General features: G+C 34.0%; 6 protein-coding genes across 7 annotated transcripts; 2 read left to right on the top strand and 4 right to left on the bottom strand.

The window, feature by feature from the left end:
• Positions 1-4,978: 4,978 nt before the first annotated feature.
• LOC121121341 (uncharacterized) lies at positions 4,979-9,942 on the bottom strand. Its single transcript, XM_040716229.2, has 3 exons — positions 8,013-9,942; positions 5,292-7,879; positions 4,979-5,222 (listed from the first exon to the last, which is right to left on the bottom strand). Exons 1-2 carry the CDS (start codon positions 8,946-8,948, stop codon positions 7,754-7,756), a joined length of 1,062 nt encoding a protein of 353 aa, XP_040572163.1. The 5' UTR covers positions 8,949-9,942; the 3' UTR covers positions 4,979-5,222; positions 5,292-7,753.
• Positions 5,126-5,539, bottom strand: LOC121121342 (lipopolysaccharide-induced tumor necrosis factor-alpha factor). The gene is made up of 2 exons (XM_040716231.2): positions 5,292-5,539; positions 5,126-5,222 (listed from the first exon to the last, which is right to left on the bottom strand). The coding sequence occupies exons 1-2, from the start codon at positions 5,537-5,539 to the stop codon at positions 5,126-5,128; spliced, it is 345 nt and encodes a 114-aa protein (XP_040572165.2).
• Positions 9,943-11,265: 1,323 nt separating the features above from the next.
• MED18 (mediator complex subunit 18) lies at positions 11,266-12,460 on the bottom strand. Of its 2 annotated transcripts, none has more exons than XM_040716401.2 (2): positions 12,043-12,460; positions 11,266-11,944 (listed from the first exon to the last, which is right to left on the bottom strand). In XM_040716401.2, the coding sequence occupies exons 1-2, from the start codon at positions 12,234-12,236 to the stop codon at positions 11,434-11,436; spliced, it is 705 nt and encodes a 234-aa protein (XP_040572335.1). In that variant the 5' UTR covers positions 12,237-12,460; the 3' UTR covers positions 11,266-11,433. The 2 variants fall into 2 exon arrangements, with proteins under 2 accessions (XP_040572335.1, XP_071746804.1); XM_071890703.1 differs by having other exon boundaries at positions 11,266-11,948; positions 12,047-12,236.
• A 756-nt stretch (positions 12,461-13,216) lies between these two features.
• Positions 13,217-17,047, top strand: LOC121121457 (uncharacterized). The gene is made up of 2 exons (XM_040716392.1): positions 13,217-13,344; positions 14,484-17,047. Exon 2 carries the CDS (start codon positions 14,539-14,541, stop codon positions 16,648-16,650), a length of 2,112 nt encoding a protein of 703 aa, XP_040572326.1. The 5' UTR covers positions 13,217-13,344; positions 14,484-14,538; the 3' UTR covers positions 16,651-17,047.
• A 431-nt stretch (positions 17,048-17,478) lies between these two features.
• Plod (procollagen lysyl hydroxylase) lies at positions 17,479-20,537 on the top strand. Its single transcript, XM_040716391.2, has 6 exons — positions 17,479-17,730; positions 17,783-17,930; positions 18,003-18,572; positions 18,645-19,756; positions 19,860-20,006; positions 20,069-20,537. The coding sequence occupies exons 2-6, from the start codon at positions 17,834-17,836 to the stop codon at positions 20,342-20,344; spliced, it is 2,202 nt and encodes a 733-aa protein (XP_040572325.1). The 5' UTR covers positions 17,479-17,730; positions 17,783-17,833; the 3' UTR covers positions 20,345-20,537.
• Positions 20,524-22,475, bottom strand: wap (DDB1 and CUL4 associated factor wap). Its single transcript, XM_040716397.2, has 4 exons — positions 22,338-22,475; positions 21,807-22,241; positions 21,204-21,742; positions 20,524-21,127 (listed from the first exon to the last, which is right to left on the bottom strand). The coding sequence occupies exons 2-4, from the start codon at positions 22,172-22,174 to the stop codon at positions 20,952-20,954; spliced, it is 1,083 nt and encodes a 360-aa protein (XP_040572331.1). The 5' UTR covers positions 22,175-22,241; positions 22,338-22,475; the 3' UTR covers positions 20,524-20,951.
• Positions 22,476-22,483: the final 8 nt, after the last annotated feature.

Here is a 22,483-nt window from a genome sequence, read left to right as displayed (position 1 = left end):
AATAACATGGAATATGTTAATACCAAGCAAGGCGATATAACTGCAATGCCTATATTGTCTTTTTTACCCTCTCGTCTACACGTGTAGTAGCAATTAACACAAGAGCAAAGAAGTGCAATATTCCTTCTTCTCTTAAACAGTTAACTACAACGTGAGTTATATTAAAATTCAGGCGGCATCGATTTGGATTGTTTGAATAAAAAACTATATCTTAACTAATAATTATTAATCAAAGTGATTGATTACAATGATAAACGACTGTGTTGCCCTTGACTATGTTGTGGTCAACCGAGAAAGAAAATCTTAACCCATTTTTCAACCCACCGGCTCCCCACCAATCTAATTCGAAGACGAAGGTGGATTGATGCCATCAAAAATGTTCGTGACAACTAGGATTATCAAAAAGGTTAAAAAAATACTTCATATTAAGCCCAATGATTTGACTTATGAGTAAAAGGATTCGAATCCCAGAAAATAAAATCCAAGACGGAAAAATGAAAAAGCTCGGTTAAAAGAAGATGCCGTTCCTTATATTTACTCTAACTTACCTAGTTATCTATCCATCCCGGCTCACTCAACATCGAGGAGAACATACGCATTTACGGCTACTTCATCTTATCGCCTTGAGAAGAAGAGAGAAAGAATAGAACAGAATAGACTCCCGATGATGGAAAGAGGAATCATTATTCTCATAATTTCTGATTAAAGAGGAATCATTATTCTCATAATTTCTGATTAAAGAGGAATTGAATAAATTGGAAGAAAAAGTCTAAGTGACCATTTTTTCTGAGGATAAAAAATTGAAGTAGGAATTTGCGATTGAGCAATACAATTTGGTTTTCGATTGTGGTGGTTCTTTTGAAAATATTTGCTATATTTAAGTAACAACAGTAAAAAATCAAAGAATAGTTGCCACACTGTCCCATGAACTTGAAGCAATTGATTTCATGTCGTGGCATCTGGAGTTGATAGTCATGTCACAAATCGCAGTTATGTAAAATAGGAATATTCTTCTCAGGAGTTTTCTCCAATCCACTCAAATTCGAACGGAAATTTTCCAGAATTTTTGACCCAACTCATCTCTTCAAATTCTTCTATAACAATAAAATTAAGAGCCGCCACAAGACTTTGAGATCCTATAATAGAATTACTATATGAAAAAATGATTAAACTGCCATTTTTCTTCAAGATTTTCCGACCTTCTTATGTATTTGGTGAGAAATGGTCAAAGAAATGGAGAACAAAAAAGATAAATATAAATTTTCACTGACACAACAAACTTTCTACTCAGTGCGCCATACAAGTGAAGAAATTCCATCCTTGGTACTTTATTAGATCAATGTTTGGGGGATTTCATTTAGTATTCAACGGAAAATTCGAATTGCATTATAGTGAATTGAAATTTGGACGATGTCAAATTATGGCAGGAGCAAATTATTAAATCTAAATAAAACAACTTCTTCTTTTAAAATATAGCAAATTTTCAATAAAAGAGTTGTCCGGAATATTTGAAGAAGCCAATTTTGAATTAGAATGTGGAGGAGACTTAGATTTTGCTTTTCATATCTACAACGAACTCTGTAACACAGAAATTAAGTTTAACAATGAAGATATCGCTCACAATGCTACACTTTATTACATTGGTGGGTTCATTGCAAAGTAGGTCTCTAAAAAAATTAATCATAAAAAGGCAAGAAATCCATCATTTGGGGTGAGCCGGCTCCTGATAAGTGAGGAACTGGCTCCCTGTCGTTCACTTCAAAGAGCCGGCTCATAGAGCCATTACGTTCGCGAACGACACATCACTACATTGGAGACACTTCAAACGATCCCTTGGCTAAGCTTTAAATCCAGAGAGAGGAACAAATAGTAAATACATTCCATCATTCTATGTCCTACCAAAAATGAGCCATGACTCACGGAACACTGTACTCCCTTGGCTTGTAAGGATGTTTTTCTTTCAAATAAAGTTATTAATAGTATTTCATTTACATACTACTTGTGTTTATCTCTATTTTTTATTATTTCATTATTATAAACAGACACAATTGCTCAAAAGGCCTGACTGTCTCAAAAAAAAAAAAAAAATGGATAATACCCAAATTTTTCGTATTTTTGAAATAAAAGAATGGCTTTCACAAATAACAAATTGGTTGTAAAAACTGAGGTCCATGGCAGTACCGATTTTAGGGGGTCACTAGGGGCAAATGTCTTAGGCCTTGCTCTTAACTAAGCCGTACACTGGATACAATGTTTAAATTGTATATCCACGAAGGTTAAAAAAAAGATCATTTAAAAATATACTAATTTTTAAAATTTGTCTTTAAAATAAATAAAGATACACTATATTAAAAGGTCATTGGAAGACCTGGACTTTTAACTCGAGATGGATGATAAGAGTGAAGACTTGGAAAATCTGAATTCAGATAATGGATGTGTCGGAAGCGGACGGCGGATATTGAAGGTCACCCAAACAAAGGGATTGATCACTTCTGAGAGAGGGAATGCCAGATCTTCCGTCGTAGGTGAACACGTCCAGGACTCTGATGAAGGAGAAACCAATGCCACTGATCCAGGCAAGGAGGCAATAACTGCAACCTCTGAGTCTGTTCACATTCCACCTCAGCGCTTAGAGGATGATAAGGAGTACTCTACTGGCTTCACTGAGGAGATTTCAAAGAAAGACTTCTCTAACAGTGAAAACCTTGAAGGAGAAGGCACCACGCAGGTTATTATAAAATCCTTAGTTAAGGAAAATTCTGCGGAGGTTTTTTTTTTTTCAATGCTGCAAGTATTTTTTCCTCAACATAGAATCAAAAATCTAATAAATACTCATGAACTTAAACTAGCTTCGGAAGGAAGTTGGCCCACATTTTTCCTCAAAGGTTTTACACGTTTTTTCCCCTCAAAGAGGTTTTTATGGGATAACTTTACATTCTGACATATAGTTCTCATCCGTGAACAGCCGACAGAAACGCATGAATAAATTTCAATCATGTTGGAAACCCCAGGAGTAGTCGGACCTGCCGAGGGCCAGAAGCCTTACAACCTTCTGACCAGAGGTTCCATATGGGATTTACAACCCCATGGAATCCAAACTCATTGATCTTGAGTACAGCTGAATGAATTTCAATCCCGGCTGAGACTCAGGATGCTGGAAGCTACAGGACGAGCAGGCGTTCCCAATTTACATATGCTCCGTTTTTCAGAGCTATCGGTTTTATTTGGAGTGTGAAGTTTTTCACCTTAGCCAGGAGACTCCTTAGCAGAATCTGACTTCAGTCTGTTTCAACAAGGATGGCAAAGTTTTGAGGATCAACCATCCGGTTTGAGATCCATTTCGATTTTTCTCCGATGATGGGGTGGAGTATATATATTTTTTTTCTTTCTTTCTTTCGAGCATGTAATATTATGTAGTTTTTGGGTTTCATCAGATCGATAGTCAAGTTGTATTTCGGACTTATACAGATGGGTTTTAGGTTATTATTAGTATCTTGCTGACATTTTAGAAGCTCCTGAAGCACATTAGTCATAGCAGGACGTTTAGCTCTGCCATTAGATCCACTGCTCTCTCTAGCTTCCTTTTACAGACAGCTCCTCTAACTTATCAGACGCTTCTACAAATGTCATTATAGAGGGCTTATCGCCGATATTATACCAGCATCTGGAAGGGGTGTTTGTGAGGGTCCTGGGATCATCCGCCTCAATTATAGTTCTTGCAAGCTTAGCAAAGAATAACTCCATACTGAACATCGAATCGGCTTCTTTAGAGTTGGTGAGATGATCATCTATTCTTTGAAGAAGGGCATTTAACCTCGATAAGGCAACGAGGCAATCCGCAAACACCTTCTCATACTCGGAGTAACGAGATACGGCAAAGGGCAAATTATCTTTGACGAGACTCTCAATGTCTTCCTTAGAACTCTCAGTGTGGACCTGAGATAAAAGTCTCCTCAATGTTAATCGAAGCGCGCTATCCTCGCAAGAAGAGAGACCATAAGAAAGGGCTTCGACCGGTCGAGACATTGATATTTCCTTTTCTTTTTATAAAAATAAACGAATAATGAATTTTGGTTTATTCAAAATTCAAATTAGATCAACCGAAATTGTTCAGAAAAAAGTCCAAATTAAATTAAGACTTTGGTTCTAGTTATAGGGGGATTCAGGAATCAAGATTGGTGATAAACTTCTATGAAACAATACAATAAATTATTCAGACACAGGATGCTGGAATTAATTCCTTCCGGTAAAAAATCAGATTCTAATCCCTTGAAATCACAACTAGATTTTCTAGCTCTTTTGAAAAGAGGAAGTGAAATCGGGGGTCAGGATCAGTAATCAAAACTCCAGGAAGCGAGATAGCCAATAAATTATTCAAACACAGGATGCTGGACTTGCAGACTTAATTCCTGCCGATAAAATATCATATTCGAATCCCTTGAAAACACAAGGTATTCACAAGGAAGCAACAGATAATCCAAAATAATCCTTAAACGTAGATCTTAAGATTTCTCTCAAGAATCCAGCTCGAAAGACCATGTAAAGACTAGTGGACTGTATCATTCGGAAATCTAATCTAAATGAATTCATGTTTAAGTAAAAATGTATCAACTATATATTATAAATCTGTTATAATAAACGCTAAACGCTGATTTCTGTTTAAAGTAGACATTTATGTATTTCCCGAATTAGTTAATTAATAGAAAGTATATAATTCATTCGATCAGGTGGGTTTATTTGTATAAATGACGAATATTGTCGGTCTCTTGAGAGCCGGCTTAGACAGATTCTACAATACTTCTCTAAAAAAAAGAAAGGTCAACACATTCCAAGCACTATCACTCTCAAACAAGTGATTCGATTTCTGTGTGATTTAATAATAATTAATTATAACCCGTTAGTAGGCATGCAATGCCTGAGTTCTTATCATATTTGTTTTAAGAATGATTGTGCATAAAGTGACTAAGTACACAAAGGATTACAAGATAAGTAATTTTAATTCAGTTCTAAATAAGTCTAAGATCAGGATTTGATTTGGATTTACAATAATAACAATTGGATAAAAAAATATATATATAGAGCTTCTACAACTTATCAATTTCTTAAATGATTTCCATTAAATCCCTTAAGAAACATATTCACCAAGAAGTAAGCGACAGTTAGGACAAATGTGCTGAGTCCTCCTCATTGTGCAGCAAGGTATGAAAGCACATGGGAGGAATCTGAAATATAAAATAGAACATCATATGCTTAAGCATCAACTTGATCATTCATTGTAACGGATTACTTACAAAAATAAAGACAACAAGCAACAGCAGAGCCAGGCCTTGGATGTTGCTTTAGACTTTGTCTTCGTTTTGATGGTTTGACGACAGTTGGGGCAATAGGCGCACATGGAAGCGCTACAAAAGATAGTCGGATGGGGTGGAGGAAGGGAGATTGGAGATTGAGTGGGGACATTGGAAACGAGTTGAGAGTTATTGTTTGAATAAGAACTAGCTGATCCATACTCCAAGTTGGGATACTTAGGTTCTGACATGTGGTCCATAATTTGTTATCTTAAATATTACAATTAAAGCTTACTACTTCTCAAGTTGAGTGGAACTGAAACCAAACTGAATTATTTATAAATAATAATATGCAGTATTTAATCCAGATAAGAAGGCAGTCTTGTTTTAGTGGGGCAAAAAACATAAACTTAAACGTAAACTATAAGTGCCCTCTCCCGGATTAGATAATCAAATACATCTAGCTTCATAGTTATTACTTATTATTTCTTTAAACCTAGGTAACTAGTATATCTATTAGCTGACGCAAGATCAATATTTATTCTTAATTATTAATTAACAAGGTTGCATCTCTGTCGGTTCCTGTTCTTACACCACTAGAACCCAAACTGGATAATATCGGTCATGGTTTAATAAATTGTAAGAAATTATATTGAAAAATATTTTTTTTAAACCGTAGTCTCAAATATAGTGCACAATTTGTTGCTCCTTAAAAAAATTATCCTTTTCTACAACCATGAATGATGTCGACTTATTTGAACAGATACTGGAACCTTGCAGAATAACTGAATATGATGGAACAATGGGAATCCATTAATCAAATAAAGTGTCTTAGAGATTGAATTTTTTTCATAAACATCGTTTATTATTTATTAAATCGGTTATACTGAAACAAGTAACACACAGACTTTGAAACACCAAAACAATGATGTCTATGAACTTTCAGAAAGGTCCAAATTCGTCTTCCACTAGTGAATGACAACCATTATTATCCTCATTATTGAGAGAGGGGATTGATAATAATATCACATTGTAATAATAATAATTTCATTCCTAGCCGATGATAAAGTGGACTCTTTATGAAGTGAGGAATAGGAGAAAGGGAGATTTAGGAGAGCTTACAAAGTGGAGATATCATCCACATTTATAATCTGATATTATAACGAATATATTTTTTACTGACATACACACACACAGAGAGAGAGAGATAAGTGATAACATATTGAGCAATGAATACAAAAATAAATTAATTTCATTGTAATGAAACATTGGGAAAAATATTTTTTTAAATACACCAAGATGAGAATTAAGGAGTGAATTAACAAATGCAAATTAATTTTTTGCAACACTGCTACATTTTCTTTAAAAATATATATTACACAAGTGATATGATAATTAAGTATATAAATTGTTATGCGGCCAATGGTATACAAAATAATTAAATAAGGGAGACACGGGGGACTCACAGATGGACGATACTTTTACGTTAAAAAATGATATGCTAAGCAATTGGGGTAAGGGTTTAGGGTCGAAAGGGGATATAAATTCACCATCATCACATATAAAAAACGATAAAATACATTGCACACAATTTTTTTGTACTCTTTGATTTTGATATAACATTTACTTTTATTTTTTTAAATATTTTTCTATCTTTTTGGCACAAAACAAAAATTCATAAGACTTCAAATATTCCGGAGGAGTTTTACTGTACTAGGTATATTCAATTTGTTTTACATAGAGTAAATAATTATATTTCAATAAAAAAAATATAAGCTCAAGGGGTTTGATTATTCTCCTAATAATATGTATTAAATAATTCCTCAGGAATGCGAATAAACATTGATATAAATACATATATATATATACTAAAATGCATATTGATTCTGCAAGACAATACAATTTAATAGTGGTTATTTAGTAGTAATAAAAGTAATATTAAGTCATAAGACGAGTTTGTTTGTTTGGCTTGGTCTGTTCTTGATCCCTGGGTTTTCACTCACTTCAAATTCAACATCTTCTAATTTTTTATATAATAAAAGTCGCCAAGATCTTCGAGGAGTTATTCACATTTACAAAATGTTCGAGTGCAGATATAATTTTATATAAAATATGACACACTATGGTTTTTTTGTTAGTTTTTTGGGTTTGTTTTTGTAAAAGAGTTGCTATCACGATTTAATGTTAACAGAATGCATACATATATATATATATATATATAAATATGTACTACTAAAATCAAAAAATACAATTAAAAAAATAAAACCACGTAGACTAAATATAAGCTATAAAAAACACTGGAAAGGTGCTCTCGACATTGGTTCTTGACACATAGTAGTATAATAAGCAGTTAGCTATGTATGGCACAAATAATTATTTTCAAAATTCTCTTGAATAGTTTAGTTGCTCGTGATGACATATTCGTTATGATTATGTGTACAATTATTCGGTTTATCTGCCAATGGTCACTTTTTCAAGGGTGCTCCATGGTGAGTAACGTGATGCCTTCGCAAATACCATTTATTTTTTACTTTTTTCTGGCATTGCTCACATTGAAGTTCCCGTCCCACGGTATGCATATTTAAAATGTGCTGTAAAAAAAGTAGAGGAAATATTAATTAGAGATTATCACAGAATAGTTAAAAAAAATACATCTGTTCCTTTTCAATAACCGCAAGTGAATTAATGTAATCAATAACATAATCATCTCAAGTCAAGTCTTACCTGTTTCAAATTAAACTTATTCGAAAACATTCTTTTGCAGTACGGACACATTCTGGGTTGTCTGGACTTCCATGAAGGACCTAGAAGAGCAGCCATTTGTTCAGAAGTTGCTGAGCTAGTCAATGGCATAAGCACTTCCTCATCATTATTGATCCCTTCAGATTCATTTTCATGACCGGGAGTAGATAGCTCCTCGGGAGGAGGAGAAGGGAGTTTATTTGACATTTCTAAAGCGGATTTCGAGGTTTCTTGATTTTCTCTGGATCTATTTTCTTGCTGTATGAAGACATTAGGGTCTGGGATAGTGAGAAGCGTAGTTTGAGGAACATTGAGCTTGGGAATAAACGTGGGTGATCTCACATTCTCTTCCATGTTTTCTTCATTTTCCTCCTTCAGCTTTTGAGGTAGATGATGATCGTAGACTGGGGGATTATACTTGGGGACACGATACTCTTGAAGACGTCTTTGTGGAGCAGATTTTCGTCGACTCATGAGTTGTCCATCAAGAGCAGCGGCGCTCGCCAAGATGGATAGATTATTAGGTGCATGATCTTGAAGTGGAGGATCTGCAGAAGAGCCAATACCCTTGATTTTGAGATGTTTAGCTGCCTTGAGAAAAAGAGGAACCCTTTTCTCTGACAGTGAAACGGCGCCATGGTACATGTAAATCATAAGAGCCTGAAAAATGTCTAATGGTACTTCATTTAAAATGAGTACAGGATGTGGACATGGATTTTCCTTGAAGATCTTGAGAAAATACGGACTGCAGGAAGCCAAAACAAGCTTATGTGCCTGTATAGATTCTCCTTCTTCACAAGATATGGATACATCTGAAAAATCCTCCTTGAGATCATCCAAGCACTCCAAAATATTACACTCGAAGCCTTTCCACTTAATGCAATACTCTTCCCCCAACATTTTTAATGACTCACTCATTCCGGCAACAATGAATAATCTGTAGCTTCTATCCGTCTACTTCAAAACATCGTCGTCCAGGACATATTCTCTAGTTCACTTGGATAACACTCATTCAAGGACCAGGAGGGAACTTGGTTATCAACATCCTTAACAATCAAACAACCGTTTCTTTTACCTTCTGCGTTTTCCCTCACTCACTAGCACAGTAGTAGCTTTTTCTTAGCTCACTCTATTTTACCAAGTCCATTCCATGATCTCCACGTTCATCTCAGACGTCTTCTTTTTCTTCCTAATCCCCAAATCCATGTATTGACATAATACTCCACTTCACTCCAATATCCTTAGTAATAGCTTCAATATCCTCATATTTATCCCTATCTCACTGCATGCTCCACTTAGTTATTTATCTACAATCATCATTCCAAGCGCTCTCTCAATCTCTTTGTTCGGCCAGGAAGCCCCTTACACTTTTTTCAATAGAAGAGGAAAATTGATTTTTCCCTCTCGAGTACAACTGCTGCTGACAGTAACAGCAGCGGGAGCAAGTCGCTGTTGCTCTCCCCAAATACACACTAGTTGTTCTGTTGCGCTGAACTACCACCACCGCGGATTATAGTAGTACGTCAATACAGTAGGTACTAATAATAATTAAATGAATTTATTAGCTTGCTGTTACTAGTAGTTGTGCGGAAAATTAGAATATCATGACGAGACATGAGCTGTATGACAGAGAGCAGAAGAGAGCTAGAACTTATCATAAAATGCAAAACGTCGCGTCATTCTATATCACGAACCGCAGCTTCATAATATTATCAATTATATTTATGTAACAGTTTAAAAAAAACCCATTGAAAGATACGACTATTATTTTTATGGATCTTCAGTTTATTTTGGTCATAATCGTGTTGTTCAACCATTTATCTACATGTTAATAAATCCTGAAAAATCAGGATGGTCAATGTCACTGTTATCAACTATAAATAAAAGTATATTCTTGTCTAAGTTATGAGTATGACTAAAGTTGATGATTCTGTAGAGAAAAACGCGTGCAAGGAGAAAGGGGAGAAAGACTTATGGTATCATTGTTTAAAATACTGATATGATTATCACCTGCCTGCTTTATTATGATTTTTGAGGGCATAACGAAATTATTTAATTGCAAAATGTTTAATAAAGAATAGAGTCCTAGACCTACGAGACTTAGACGCTTTTTATCCGTTACAGTAGATTTGAAAACGTCACACTCCATGAAATTGTAATTCATTATGAACCTTATTCTCAGAATAATAGCTAATGAAACGACAAAGTAGAGTATTTCGAAAACACTTTAATTTTTAGTTATAGTAATGTACTTAAATTACGGGTCCTTTTAATACCCCCATTAAATGATGTATTATATCCATGTGGATTGAATACACGTATGTTTGTCAACCCTTGACCTAAATAAATATTTCAAAGATGAAATGTATCAATAACGTCGATACACCCAAAAATTGTATTTAAGAATGAGTATTTTTTTGCATAGAAGACCTTTTATAAAAACAGTAATACTGTAGATGACTGAAGCATAATTACACAAATTAAAGAATTTTTGAAAAGTTATTGCCAAGGGGGAATCCTTGAGAAAAAAAAGTGATAAAAATTTATTTTCTAAAAAAAGGTCATTCGATCAAATTATACTGTGGAGTTGAAAATTCCCGAAGATCCACATAAAAGTTAGTTCATTTTTTGCATATTTTTATTTAAATTTCAAATATGTGCTTATACTAATGTAATTTAAAGATTAAGAACCACCATATTTTAAGGGTTTTGTTTAAGATTGAATAAGATCATGGTTTTTCAATAATTTTTACGCCAAAGGAACTTTTTTGAAGATAAAATAATTATGAATTTATTTACAAAAAAGTATTAGGTTCTAGAGGATCTATTTCAGCTACAATATTAAAAATCCGATATAATATATAAAAAAAGAAAAGAAATAAATACAAATACAAATAGGTACATAATGGAGTTTTTATATATTATTTTATCAACCTCTTATTTATTATTGCCCAATGAAATAAAATCAATATTACTTCTGAAACAAAATTATTTTATTAAAATGAAACCCTATCTACTCCTAAAATAAGTTCCTTTAGTTTAAAAACAATTAAAAACGCGACATTATTCCTTTTTAAATAAACACCTTAAAAATTGGTGTTTTTCAACCTTTTAATGAAATTTTATCAGGATTGAATGACAGCATATAAAATATATGATCATTTTTGTGTGGATTATTGATATTTTTTTCATATTCAAAAATTGACTGAAACCTATACAATGGATAATAATCAGATTTTATACCAAAACAAATATAATTTAAGATTCGTGATCAGCTCGACAAATACATCTACAAATAGAATATGGAATTTAAAAGATTTTTTTTGTTGACTTTTATTATTCATATCCAGAGAATTATCCGTTTAAAAAACAAACAAAGTCACAAACATATACACTAAATGTATCAAGCTCTTGGAGGATCAATTTTGTCCAAGAGAACAAGGGGTTTTAATTGCTCGGCAAAGTTTTTCATGTCTTCGGCCACTGCATCATTTCCGGAGGGCGCCAAAATAGAAAGTTCCACGAGATGTGAGTTTGTTTGAGGCTCAAGAGACTCCATATTGAGAGGGGCGCCCGGAGGTAGATTACTACTCGAATTGAGTTTGAATATTTTCGAAATAATGACCTTCATTCTTCCCTTTCGGAAAATGAAGCCTTTAGCGACGAATTCATAGTCAAGACGACAACCCAATTCTAGGAGGAACTCTATGGCATTGGAAGAACAAGCAATTTCGTAGCAACTACGAACTACAGTAGCCCGATTTTTGAGTTCTGCTTGACCCACATAGCGTAGCTGCCAAGGAATGTCTGAATGGGGATCCAAGGGACGACGGATACGGAGAGTAAGGGGTTGTCCACTTGAGCCGCGAATCGTAAAAACCATTTCTCTTTCTTGAAAGGTTTCGTGGCCGGAACTAGGTTTTAAAATATAATAATCAATTACTAATTAGAAACATATGAAGTGAAAAACTGAACAGAAACATTAACATAGCATTGGGTCCGTTATTATTACCTAGAAGGATCCACATTATCACAAAGGCCCCCGAGTCTATGTTTCAGCACATCCACGTGAGGATCCAGGATGGAGCCTTGGAGTAAATATTCCTGATCAGGAATTATATTCGTCGTCATTGCTGTGGTAAGGGTAGCGATACCTTGAACAACAGGACCTCCTGGTCCACTGGAGGAAGACATCATACCCGACATGTCTTGAGGAATGCTAAACCTTTGGCTTTAAAATGTAAATTTTTGATTCTCGTAATAATCACAATTCGTATTATTTAACATAACGTATTCACTATTGCCTATTACCTGTCGGTAAAGAAATATTAATATCACTAGTAAGTAATAATATAATATTGGTGTTCTATTCGATCGAATTGTGATTCTAAATTAAATAATAACACAAGGATATGAAGAAACTTTATTCCCAGAAACTCTCAAATTAAAAGCACAAAACCTCTCCTTCTATAGATCCCGAATTAATAATCCTATCCAATTCTTATCATCAGTTATATTATACATATTAAAATACTATATATTATACATTCCTACAAAAAAATTTCATGAAATTGGTTTTTTTTAAATATTATTCATTACTATGATGATACCTAGGTCAAACAACAATATATGCGGGAGGATTCCAGGCCCTATGTTCAGTTTTGATGGGCATTTTTAGTCATTTTGTATTACCACAACGAATGAAGATCTGAAATAATTATATACAAATTGTAATGTAATAATTTCGTTTCAAACAGGATTTTCTCTACTCTTAACTTACAAGATAAAAAGTCTTTATTAGTATAAAGGTATGCATAGACTATATCGACAACCAAGCTGCATGATGATGGAACTGAAGTACTTCATATTTCTATTAAATAAAATTTTTACAGTAGATTCCACTTTATAACAAATATTAAAAAACAACAAAAAACATTGATATACGTACAATGCATCAAAATAATTAATTATAAATAATGTAATAGAAAATCATAAAATAATATCACTATAATAAACAGATTATAAAAGTTTATGTTCTTGAAACAGGCACTCATTTGTGACATTAATATTACATAGTAGTTTCATATTTAGCAGGTGTTTTAATGTAACATAATTTAAATACCCACTTAGAGTTGCATAAAATATGACCTACCTTACCTGTATGTTATATGTTGTACCACTGTTATAGCAGTTCACATCAAACCTCAATACTAAATCAAATTTGGTCATTAATATTTTTCAAATGATTTTTAAATTCGATTATTCAAAGTATTAAATTTCCTATTCACGGATCGAATTGAATAAATTTAGAAAGGTCCGTATTTGAATATTCTTTGTTTAATTAACATTCTACCAGAGTCTATAGGCAGAAAGCCAGAACCCCCTGATTCCCAATATTTATTCTATGATTATGAATATTTCATAAACTTAATATGTAAATGAATCCAATTTGCTCTTATACCTATAGAGCTTTCTCTATGGCCGGACTTTTCAATGCCATGGTAAGGATTTTTATCTTTATCTTTTTTTTTTTTTGAGGAGAAATATTTTGAATTATACTTTTTGGTTTTAATATCAAAATTGATATTTTATGATTTTGATAAAACAGTAAAAAAAATATTTTATGTTAAAAGTGGGAAAGTAGATGGACAATATTTGTCAGAGGTGGGTATTCCGCTAATTAGTCGACTAAGAAAAAATTAATGGATTAGAATACCAAAGTTATAAGGGCACTAATCCCATTATTACTTCTTACTTACTTAGAGATCTACTGGGTTTCCAAGATTTGATATTTGAGCTTATAGTTTCAGTAGAGCTTTGAGTTTGTTCTGAATCAAACCAAAATCCAATTTTCAAATGGATAGATTTATAAACCCTTTGCCTCAATCATGTCGCCCTGTTAGTGCCACTTCCACGAGGTCAATTGTAGAAGAAATCTCATGTACTACCCTTCTTAGCCAGGGAGACAGCCCATCCCACTAAGACAATGCTCCTCCGATTTTTTACCACATCAAAACTTACTTTGGTCCGGCCAAGATCTGCAATAAGGAGATCACTTACTCGGCGACCTCCAACTTCAACCGTCTTAAGAGAGTTTTAGGTTAAGAACAAGAAACTTCTCTGCCCCTCCTATTCATAATTCATCCCTTGTTGGGAATCTCGTCTGATCTAGACAGATTCTTAGCATTAAAATAATTTAATTAGTGGATTAAAGTTAGCGTTAGTAGTCCCATATTCATGAACATATAAAATTAGTGGAATTAGCTATTACGGAACGGTCAAGAAAAATGGCTGGTGCTCACCTTTGCTGCTAACCAATTTTTTCAAAATTTAAAAAGCCCGGGTTAAATTTGAAAAACCAGATTAAGTAAAGTCTATATTAATTATTGCCGCCTGAATAGACAATATTATATTTATATATAATATTATTTATTAAATCAAAAACTTCTAAAGGTTTAGTAGTTACCTACTCTTTGATTAAGCAAAGAATTAAAACTTGAGGATCGCCATGTCCAGAGAATCTATCCACAATGAAACAACCAAAGTCCTGCAATGGAAAAGAGATATGGAACAAAAAAACCATGATTTGGAGTGTGATCTTCGTCAAAAGGAATTACAGCTTCAAAGTTCCATGACCCAACTACAAGAGATCAACGCTGATTTGGGAGCACTCCAACGGCAATTCAAGGATGAATTGGAAGAGAAAGTGTCTTTGGAGGGGAAAACAAAGGGAATCATGGAGGGTGTGAATGAATTAGAATCGGAGATGAACCTTTTGAATAACTCACATCTACTACAGAAAAAGTGTATCCTACTGATTAATTCTAGAATTGATCATTTTAAAATGGTTCTTAAGGAACTTGAGAGACAATGCTCATCCTTTGAGCTGGATCATACTAGCAATCAAAACAGCTATTCCTCAAAGGTAAAATATCTGGAAACGCAAATCCAGGATTTTGAGTTGCAAATCCAAAAAGTTTCACTTGAGAATAAAACGAGGGAAAGAAAAACTCAGACCCGAATTGCCACTCAGGATAAGAGTATTAGAGATGAAAAAAATTATTTATCATCTACAAAAGAAGAAATAAAAAAAGCCTCGGAAGAGCGCCTCGCTTTGCAAAAAAAACTTGATATAAAATCACAAGAATGTGATGAAACTCTAAAGTCGAGTGAGTTGAAGGATCGATCCCATGAGGAAACTACAAATACACTCATACAAACACTTCAAGACCTTAATGTAAATCTAGAGGAATCCAAACGAAAAAATATGAAAACGGAATCTGTTTTAGAAATACTCAAAGAAAAATTGGCTGCCAGTCTGAAACGGTGCAAGGATAATCAAAATCATGTTGAAGAACTCAACTCACAACTTCAAGAATATGACATCACTCCACTCCAAAATCAATGTTCACATCTTCAAAATGAGCAAACGGAATTGATGACAAGGAATGAAGCGAATTCTATGGAGCTATTTAATATTCAAAGTGATATTTCAAAGGCTTTGGAGAGATTGAGAAAGTTTAAATATGATGAGAAGATTTATAAAAATGAACACAAAATATATCTGAAATTAGAAAAAAGAAGCCGTGTTATTGAGGAAGAAATTAATCAATTGAAGGAGGCTTTATGTAGATTACAAGGAAATGAACATGACAAGGCCTGTGAAATTCACCAATTACAAAATGATAAAAGTACATTGACTATAAAGATTCATGAAACTGACATTGAACTGAAAAAAAAGGAGGATGCAATTCATAATTTAAGCCTTGAAAATGAAAATCTCGACAATGAAATCAACGAGTTGAAAATAAATGCCTTGTCTGTACAAAGTAAGACTAATAATAATATTGAGGAGGATCACCGTTTATATAACGCACTTAATGATACACTAGAAGAAGTATCCTCTTGTATATCAAAAAATGAGTCACTTATAGAAGACTATAAAGGTAAAGAAGATCGATTACAAGACATAATGAATATAATAGAGAAACGTATTGAAGCCTTTTCCTCGGTTCAGGAACAATCTACTCGTCAAATAACTGAGGGGAAGAAAGAGTTGCATCGCTCTCTTTCACGTATAGAGGATGAAATTCTAAGTATAAATATCGAATATCAAAAGTCTCAATCCCTTTGTGCTCAAATTCAAGAACAAAAGACTACTCAAGAATCTGAATTTCAAATAGATACTGAAAAGCACAGGTCAATTTCAGATGCATTGAAAGAGAAATGGATATCAATGATGAATGAAGAGTTGAAAAATAGGGATGAGAAAGTTTTGGATCTAAAATCTAAGGGAGTAGAATTATTAAAGGATTTAAATGATAAAAAAACAGAATTCCTTGCATTGAAAAGAAAAACCAAGCTCAGTTATCAAAGTATGATCAAAGCCAAAGATTTGGAATTAAACTCTTATAAAGAAAATGTTAATACACTAGAAAATGAAATTAAAAAATTAGAAAAATTGAAGATAGATGCAAAAGAAAATCAATGCGGAAATGATAGTGCTCGTAAGAATCCAAGAACATTTTTGGGTAAGAAAATTTTTCAAAAATCATCATTGACTGACAATAATAATAATACTCGTCGTCGTAAGCAGCAAAAAGATCTTTTGGACTCCTAATTTATCAAATGTTTACTTATTTGTATTATATAACAATTGTTTTTATGTTTTTTAGACTTCATATTTGTAGAGTGAATCAAAGTATCAATTTTGACCCACATCGAGAGGTGATATCATGATGTCCTTCTTTATTTATTCATTAATCTATCTCTTTCTCTTCCTAAATTCGTCTTTAAACTTTAAAATTAAAATTAGTGATGTTATTCATGCAATGCTTGTTCAAAAAACAAAACATACATGAAGAAGGTCAATGATTTGCTCCCCCCTTTAACACAAGACAGATGTACGTATGTACACATGATTAGCAAGCATTGCATCATATTATCAAAGTCTATTTTTGTTAATGCTATAATAAATTGTCACGTCATTATTTAGAAATTATATGATAAAACAGTTATTTTTATGTGTATTTATTTTTGAAATATCATGAACTTTCATTTGAAGGCATCATTGTTATACTAATTATATCATTAAATGATTTATTTATAAAGGGCAGATATTGTCATTGCAAAAGTAAGATTTCACCATGTAGTTAGGTCCTTAGAATACATATATACATTGTGTTCAAGAAATTATTGCATATAATGTATTTTAATTTAATGTTTGCGAAAATATTTCTTTTATTTTGGTTATTTTAAAAATAGGCCATGAATACTAGTGTTCCTAGATTTGGAGAGATTCATAGCACTGTGATGCCTATAATTAATATGTAACTTAAAATAGTAATAGAACCCATATTGACCGTACACAGAATTGATATCAATGAGAAGGAGGCGGAGCTGAGAAAAGTAACAAGCTAGCTATATATATATATATATGTTAGAAAAAAAAGAGGGAATGTAAATAAATTGAAATGGATGAAATAAACACAGCAGATCCATCCAAAGGAGTATTGCATTGTACTGCCCAATTCGTGTATACGAGTGTTTCTAACAAATATACATATTAATAATATATGAAAAGTGTTGTTTGGTGGCTTCCAGATGTTTCTTTGATTTATAAATAATATCCATTATATTTCTGACATATTGCATGGAAGATGATAAGAAAATCTCACGCTCTCATTTCGCCTCCCTTCTAGTAGTATTTTATGTAATTATTAGTACTATCACTCCGTATATATATTTTTTAGAAACAAGATTTATGAAATGAAGCTCATTTGGACTCTGCCACCGGTTCCGAGATGATGGGACATTCACTTTTCATGATACTCATACCATGTCTCCTATTGAATTCTATACTTGTTTCCTCATCCTCAGGAGAGAAAAATTCGGAATCTGGTAAATGAGATGCTCACTAATCCCATTATTTCATTTCTTTGTTAATTCATCTTGTCATTCTTTTTTCATCAGATGGAGGAGAACTATTAATACTCACTGTCGCATCCGACAATACTGATGGATTAAGTCGTTATCTGCGCTCAGCATCTGTTAATGGACTTGAGGGCAAAGTCCTAGGATTGGGAGAGGAATGGAAGGGAGGAGATATGAATCATCCCGGTGGGGCATATAAAATTAATTTACTCAAAGACGAACTTGCACAATATAAAGATCGAAAGGATCTAATAGTTCTCTTCTCTGACAGCTATGATGTCATTTTTCTGCAAAAAAAGGACTTAATAGTTGAAACATTTAAAAAAATGAAAGCAAAAGCTGTGTTTGGTGCTGAGAGTTTCTGTTGGCCTGATCCAGAGCTTGCAGACAAATATCCATCCTCTGAAGGCTACAAATTTCTTAATTCTGGTTCTTTTATTGGATATGCAGATATCCTTTATCAAATTGTATCAAATGAGGTAGTAAAAGATACTGATGATGACCAGAGGTATTATACAAAAATTTATTTAAATGAAGACCTTCGTTCAAAATTCGGCATGGTTCTTGATCATGCTGCTAAACTTTTTCAGAACCTCAATGGGAATGTCGGTAAGGGTGGTTTTTTTATTAGACAATATAAATATAATTATTGATCAAAATTTTATTTGATACAAATGATAGCGGATGTTGAGCTTCGATTTGAGGAGGATGGATATCCATTCCTACACAACGTGGAGCACAATACTCAACCCTTGCTTGTTCATGGAAATGGGCCTTCAAAAATAGTTCTAAATGGCATGGGAAATTATCTTCCTATGGCTTGGAATCAAGTAGATCAATGTACTTCATGCTTGGAAGATTTAATGGAATTGCATATTGATGTAGCACCTCGTGTACTCATTGGAGTATATATCGAAGGCGCAACGCCTTTTTTGACAGAATTTTTTGAAAAATTAACCAAACTCAAGTATCCAAAAGATAAGTTAAGTCTTCATGTATACAATGGAAACAAGTATCATGATGTTGAAGTGAATGAATTTGTTCAAAATCACAAAAAAGAGTATGAGAATATAGAAGTCATTAAATCCAGCGATGGAATTAAAATATGGGCAGCTAAAAATAAAGGACTGAGAGCCACATTGGATAACGGCATCGACTATTATTTTAATCTTGATTCTGACGCTCATTTAGACAATCCCCTTACTCTAAAGACTCTTATTAAACAAAACCGCCCTATTATTGCACCCATGCTCCTAAGGCCTTACAAGGCTTGGTCTAATTTTTGGGGTGCTTTAAGCTCGGAAGGTTTTTATGCACGATCATCTGATTATATGAACATTGTTCAGAATGAAAGGAAGGGAGTATGGAATGTACCCTACATTTCATCTGCTTATTTAGTTAATGCTAACGTCCTCAAAGAGTACGGGGAGGAAATTTCTTATATCCATAAACTCTTAGATCCAGATATGGCGTTTTGTTCCAACGCCAGAGAGGCTGGCATATTTATGTATGTTGACAATCTTGAAGTATTTGGTCATTTGATCAACGTCGATGACTTTGTACATACAAACACGGAGAAATATAATGAAATATGGGAAATTATGAATAACCCTTATGACTGGGAACTCCGATATTTACACGAAAATTATTCGAAAAACTTTGATGAAGAGAACCCTCCATTTACAACACCTTGTTCTGATGTATACAATTTCCCCATTTTTTCAAAACGCTATGCAAAAGAATTCATTGCCGTGATGGAGGAGAACGGACAATGGTCGGATGGGAGTAGTAATGTATGATGGATGTTTTTTTAGTGAAAGAGTTTCTGAAAAATTATTCACACATGTGCGTTAAAGTCTAATCGAATGTATTTTATTTTATTTCTTATATGTATAGGATAAAAGATTGGATTCCGGTTATGAAGCAGTTCCAACAAGAGACATTCACATGAATCAAGTCAATTATGAAAAAGAGTGGCTTTATTTCCTTAAAACTTACGTCATGCCTCTACAACAAAAAGTATTCATTGGATATTTCAACGATGTATGTATTCTTATCTTTTGAATCCCACTCAATTCATGTTTTTTATATCTTCTTCACTCCAGCCACCAAGAGCTTTAATGAGCTTCATTGTTCGTTATAAGCCCGATGAACAACCCTCACTCAAACCCCATCATGACAGCTCTACTTACACAATCAACATTGCTCTCAACGACGAGTATGAGGGTGGAGGCTGTAGATTCATTCGCTATGACTGCTCAGTTGTACAAAATCCAATTGGATGGATGACCATGCATCCAGGGAGATTAACTCATTACCATGAAGGGCTTGAGACTACTAAGGGCACAAGGTATATTATGATTACCTTTGTGGACCCTTGAATAATTGTATTTCTTACACTACATATTTATATCTTTGTTTCAAATATTTTTTTTTAATAATATTATTACTATGTATTGATATTTATAATATATAACAAAAAAAACCCAAAAAAATAGTAACACGACAGAGATTCGTCGATTTTACATACTGTGATGATGAAAAAATAATAATAAATTGATGGAAGAAAACGAACGAACTGTATATAAAATATAATAATTGATATTCATATATATATATATATATATAAGTACATATAATATGTATAAGTATTTACAAAATTCCAATCATTACTGCGATTCACGCTTTAAAAAAATAGAACAGAAAGAATATTGTCTTTGAGAACGATATTTTGTAGAAATAGGGGGTATAGGAGCGATGAATATGAAGTGTAAGGGAAGTCATCACATGTTTATAATTATATTCATCTATTATATATAGATATATAACAGTTTCAAAAAAGGTCACGTGGGTAATGTACATATTTCGAATTTGAGTTACCTTTGACCTACAAGAATGAATGCAATCCTTAATTGAAATCAAATTCAGAGTGAGATAGAATATATTATGAAGAAGGAAGCGGCGGGCCACTACTTGAAGTATGTACTACTAAACTCTGAGAATCTCAAGGTTTTTATTATAACAAATTGCGATCCAATCTGGTTGAGTTGCACCCCATTGTATTTGATTGATTTCACCTTCGGCTGCTGTATATGCGAGAATGGGATCCTCTATCGCTCGAGGCATTTGCTGTATGTCCCATATAAGAGCTTGATGATCATCACCTGAAAACAGGAAATAATAAGGAACATGAACATAATGATTGGCCTAAAATATGAAGTGTTGTTGAATGAAACGAACCTGCTGTGCATATGTGACATGAGGAATGAGGAGCCCAGGCAATCCCATTGACACATGCCCTGTGATTATTGAGTCTAGCTACAGGGGTACAAGGGACACGCACATCTAGGATGATTACTTCCGAAGCATCCATGGCGACAGTGGATAAGTAGTTTGGATCTTGTTTGTTCCAAGCAAGTCTTAAGAGAGGTGTATGGAGAGGATCCTCGTATATAATCGTGGAGTGCTCAAGATGGCGGAGATCAAACATACGAACAGAGCCATCAGCTCCAACAGATGCAAACATGTCTCTTCCGCCTCCAGCCTTACTGAAGGCTATATCATAGACTTCTTTATCATGAGCAATGAGCTGGGTTTTGACTTGACCCGAAACGAGATTCACGTGACCCAATACCTGCCCCGTCTCCAAACCCCAGATAGTGCAGGTTGTATCAATGGAAGAGGTTCCTAAGAGATTGGGATCCACTTCGTTCCAGTCGAAGGAGGTGAGTGGAGCGCAGAAATCAGAGTTTTTGTTATTGTTGAGAAGACATTCGAGCCTAGGAATAGATTCAATAAGAAATTCAATCATTCTTATTAGATCAAACTTAAAAGTGCCCTTACCAAGTGCCTGAGGCCCCAGCTTTCCATATCCGAAGATAGTCTCCGGATGTGGCGAGAAGATCCGGATAAATCCCCTTGGAATCCGGAATCCACATAATTTTGGTTGTGGGATAGGGATGATCAAAGGTGGACTTGGCCACAAACTCCGAAGTCTCCTCATCCAGGGATACGATTTGAACCTTGTTGTTGTACTCCTCAACAAAGGATCCCAGAGCGAGCCGAAACCTTTTGTCGGGTCGGACGGACCAATTCATCGAGTACACTATCCACGGAGCTTCATACTTGTAGATCTCTTTCCTCTTGGGTGCGTTGGACGACGCGACAGGAGGGCCCCCGCCACCTCCTCCACTACCAAGGCTTCCACTCATGGATCACACTGGATCTCACAATTTAATTAATAATTTGTGATTGTATGAATGTTGTTATGATCAATTCCTAAAGATGAAGAGAGAAAGAGAGAAAGAGAAAAGACAGTTTGGAAATAGATTCATTATTATTTATTATTAAGGGAAACCCCCTTCGAAGGCTCACCTTCCCACAACCCACAAATACAAGACGCCTTTTAAGGTATCCCTGTGTGTATTTCCTGGAAAAAAGAAAAAATACGATTAGAGAAGAAGAGCTGCTGATCCAATGTATTATTTATAATTGGTATTAATATAAAAAGAGGAAAAATA

This window comes from Lepeophtheirus salmonis, chromosome 8 (genome assembly GCF_016086655.4).
Source record: "Lepeophtheirus salmonis chromosome 8, UVic_Lsal_1.4, whole genome shotgun sequence".
Lineage (NCBI taxonomy): Eukaryota > Metazoa > Arthropoda > Copepoda > Siphonostomatoida > Caligidae > Lepeophtheirus > Lepeophtheirus salmonis.
This window is presented reverse-complemented; position numbering and strand designations above follow the sequence as displayed.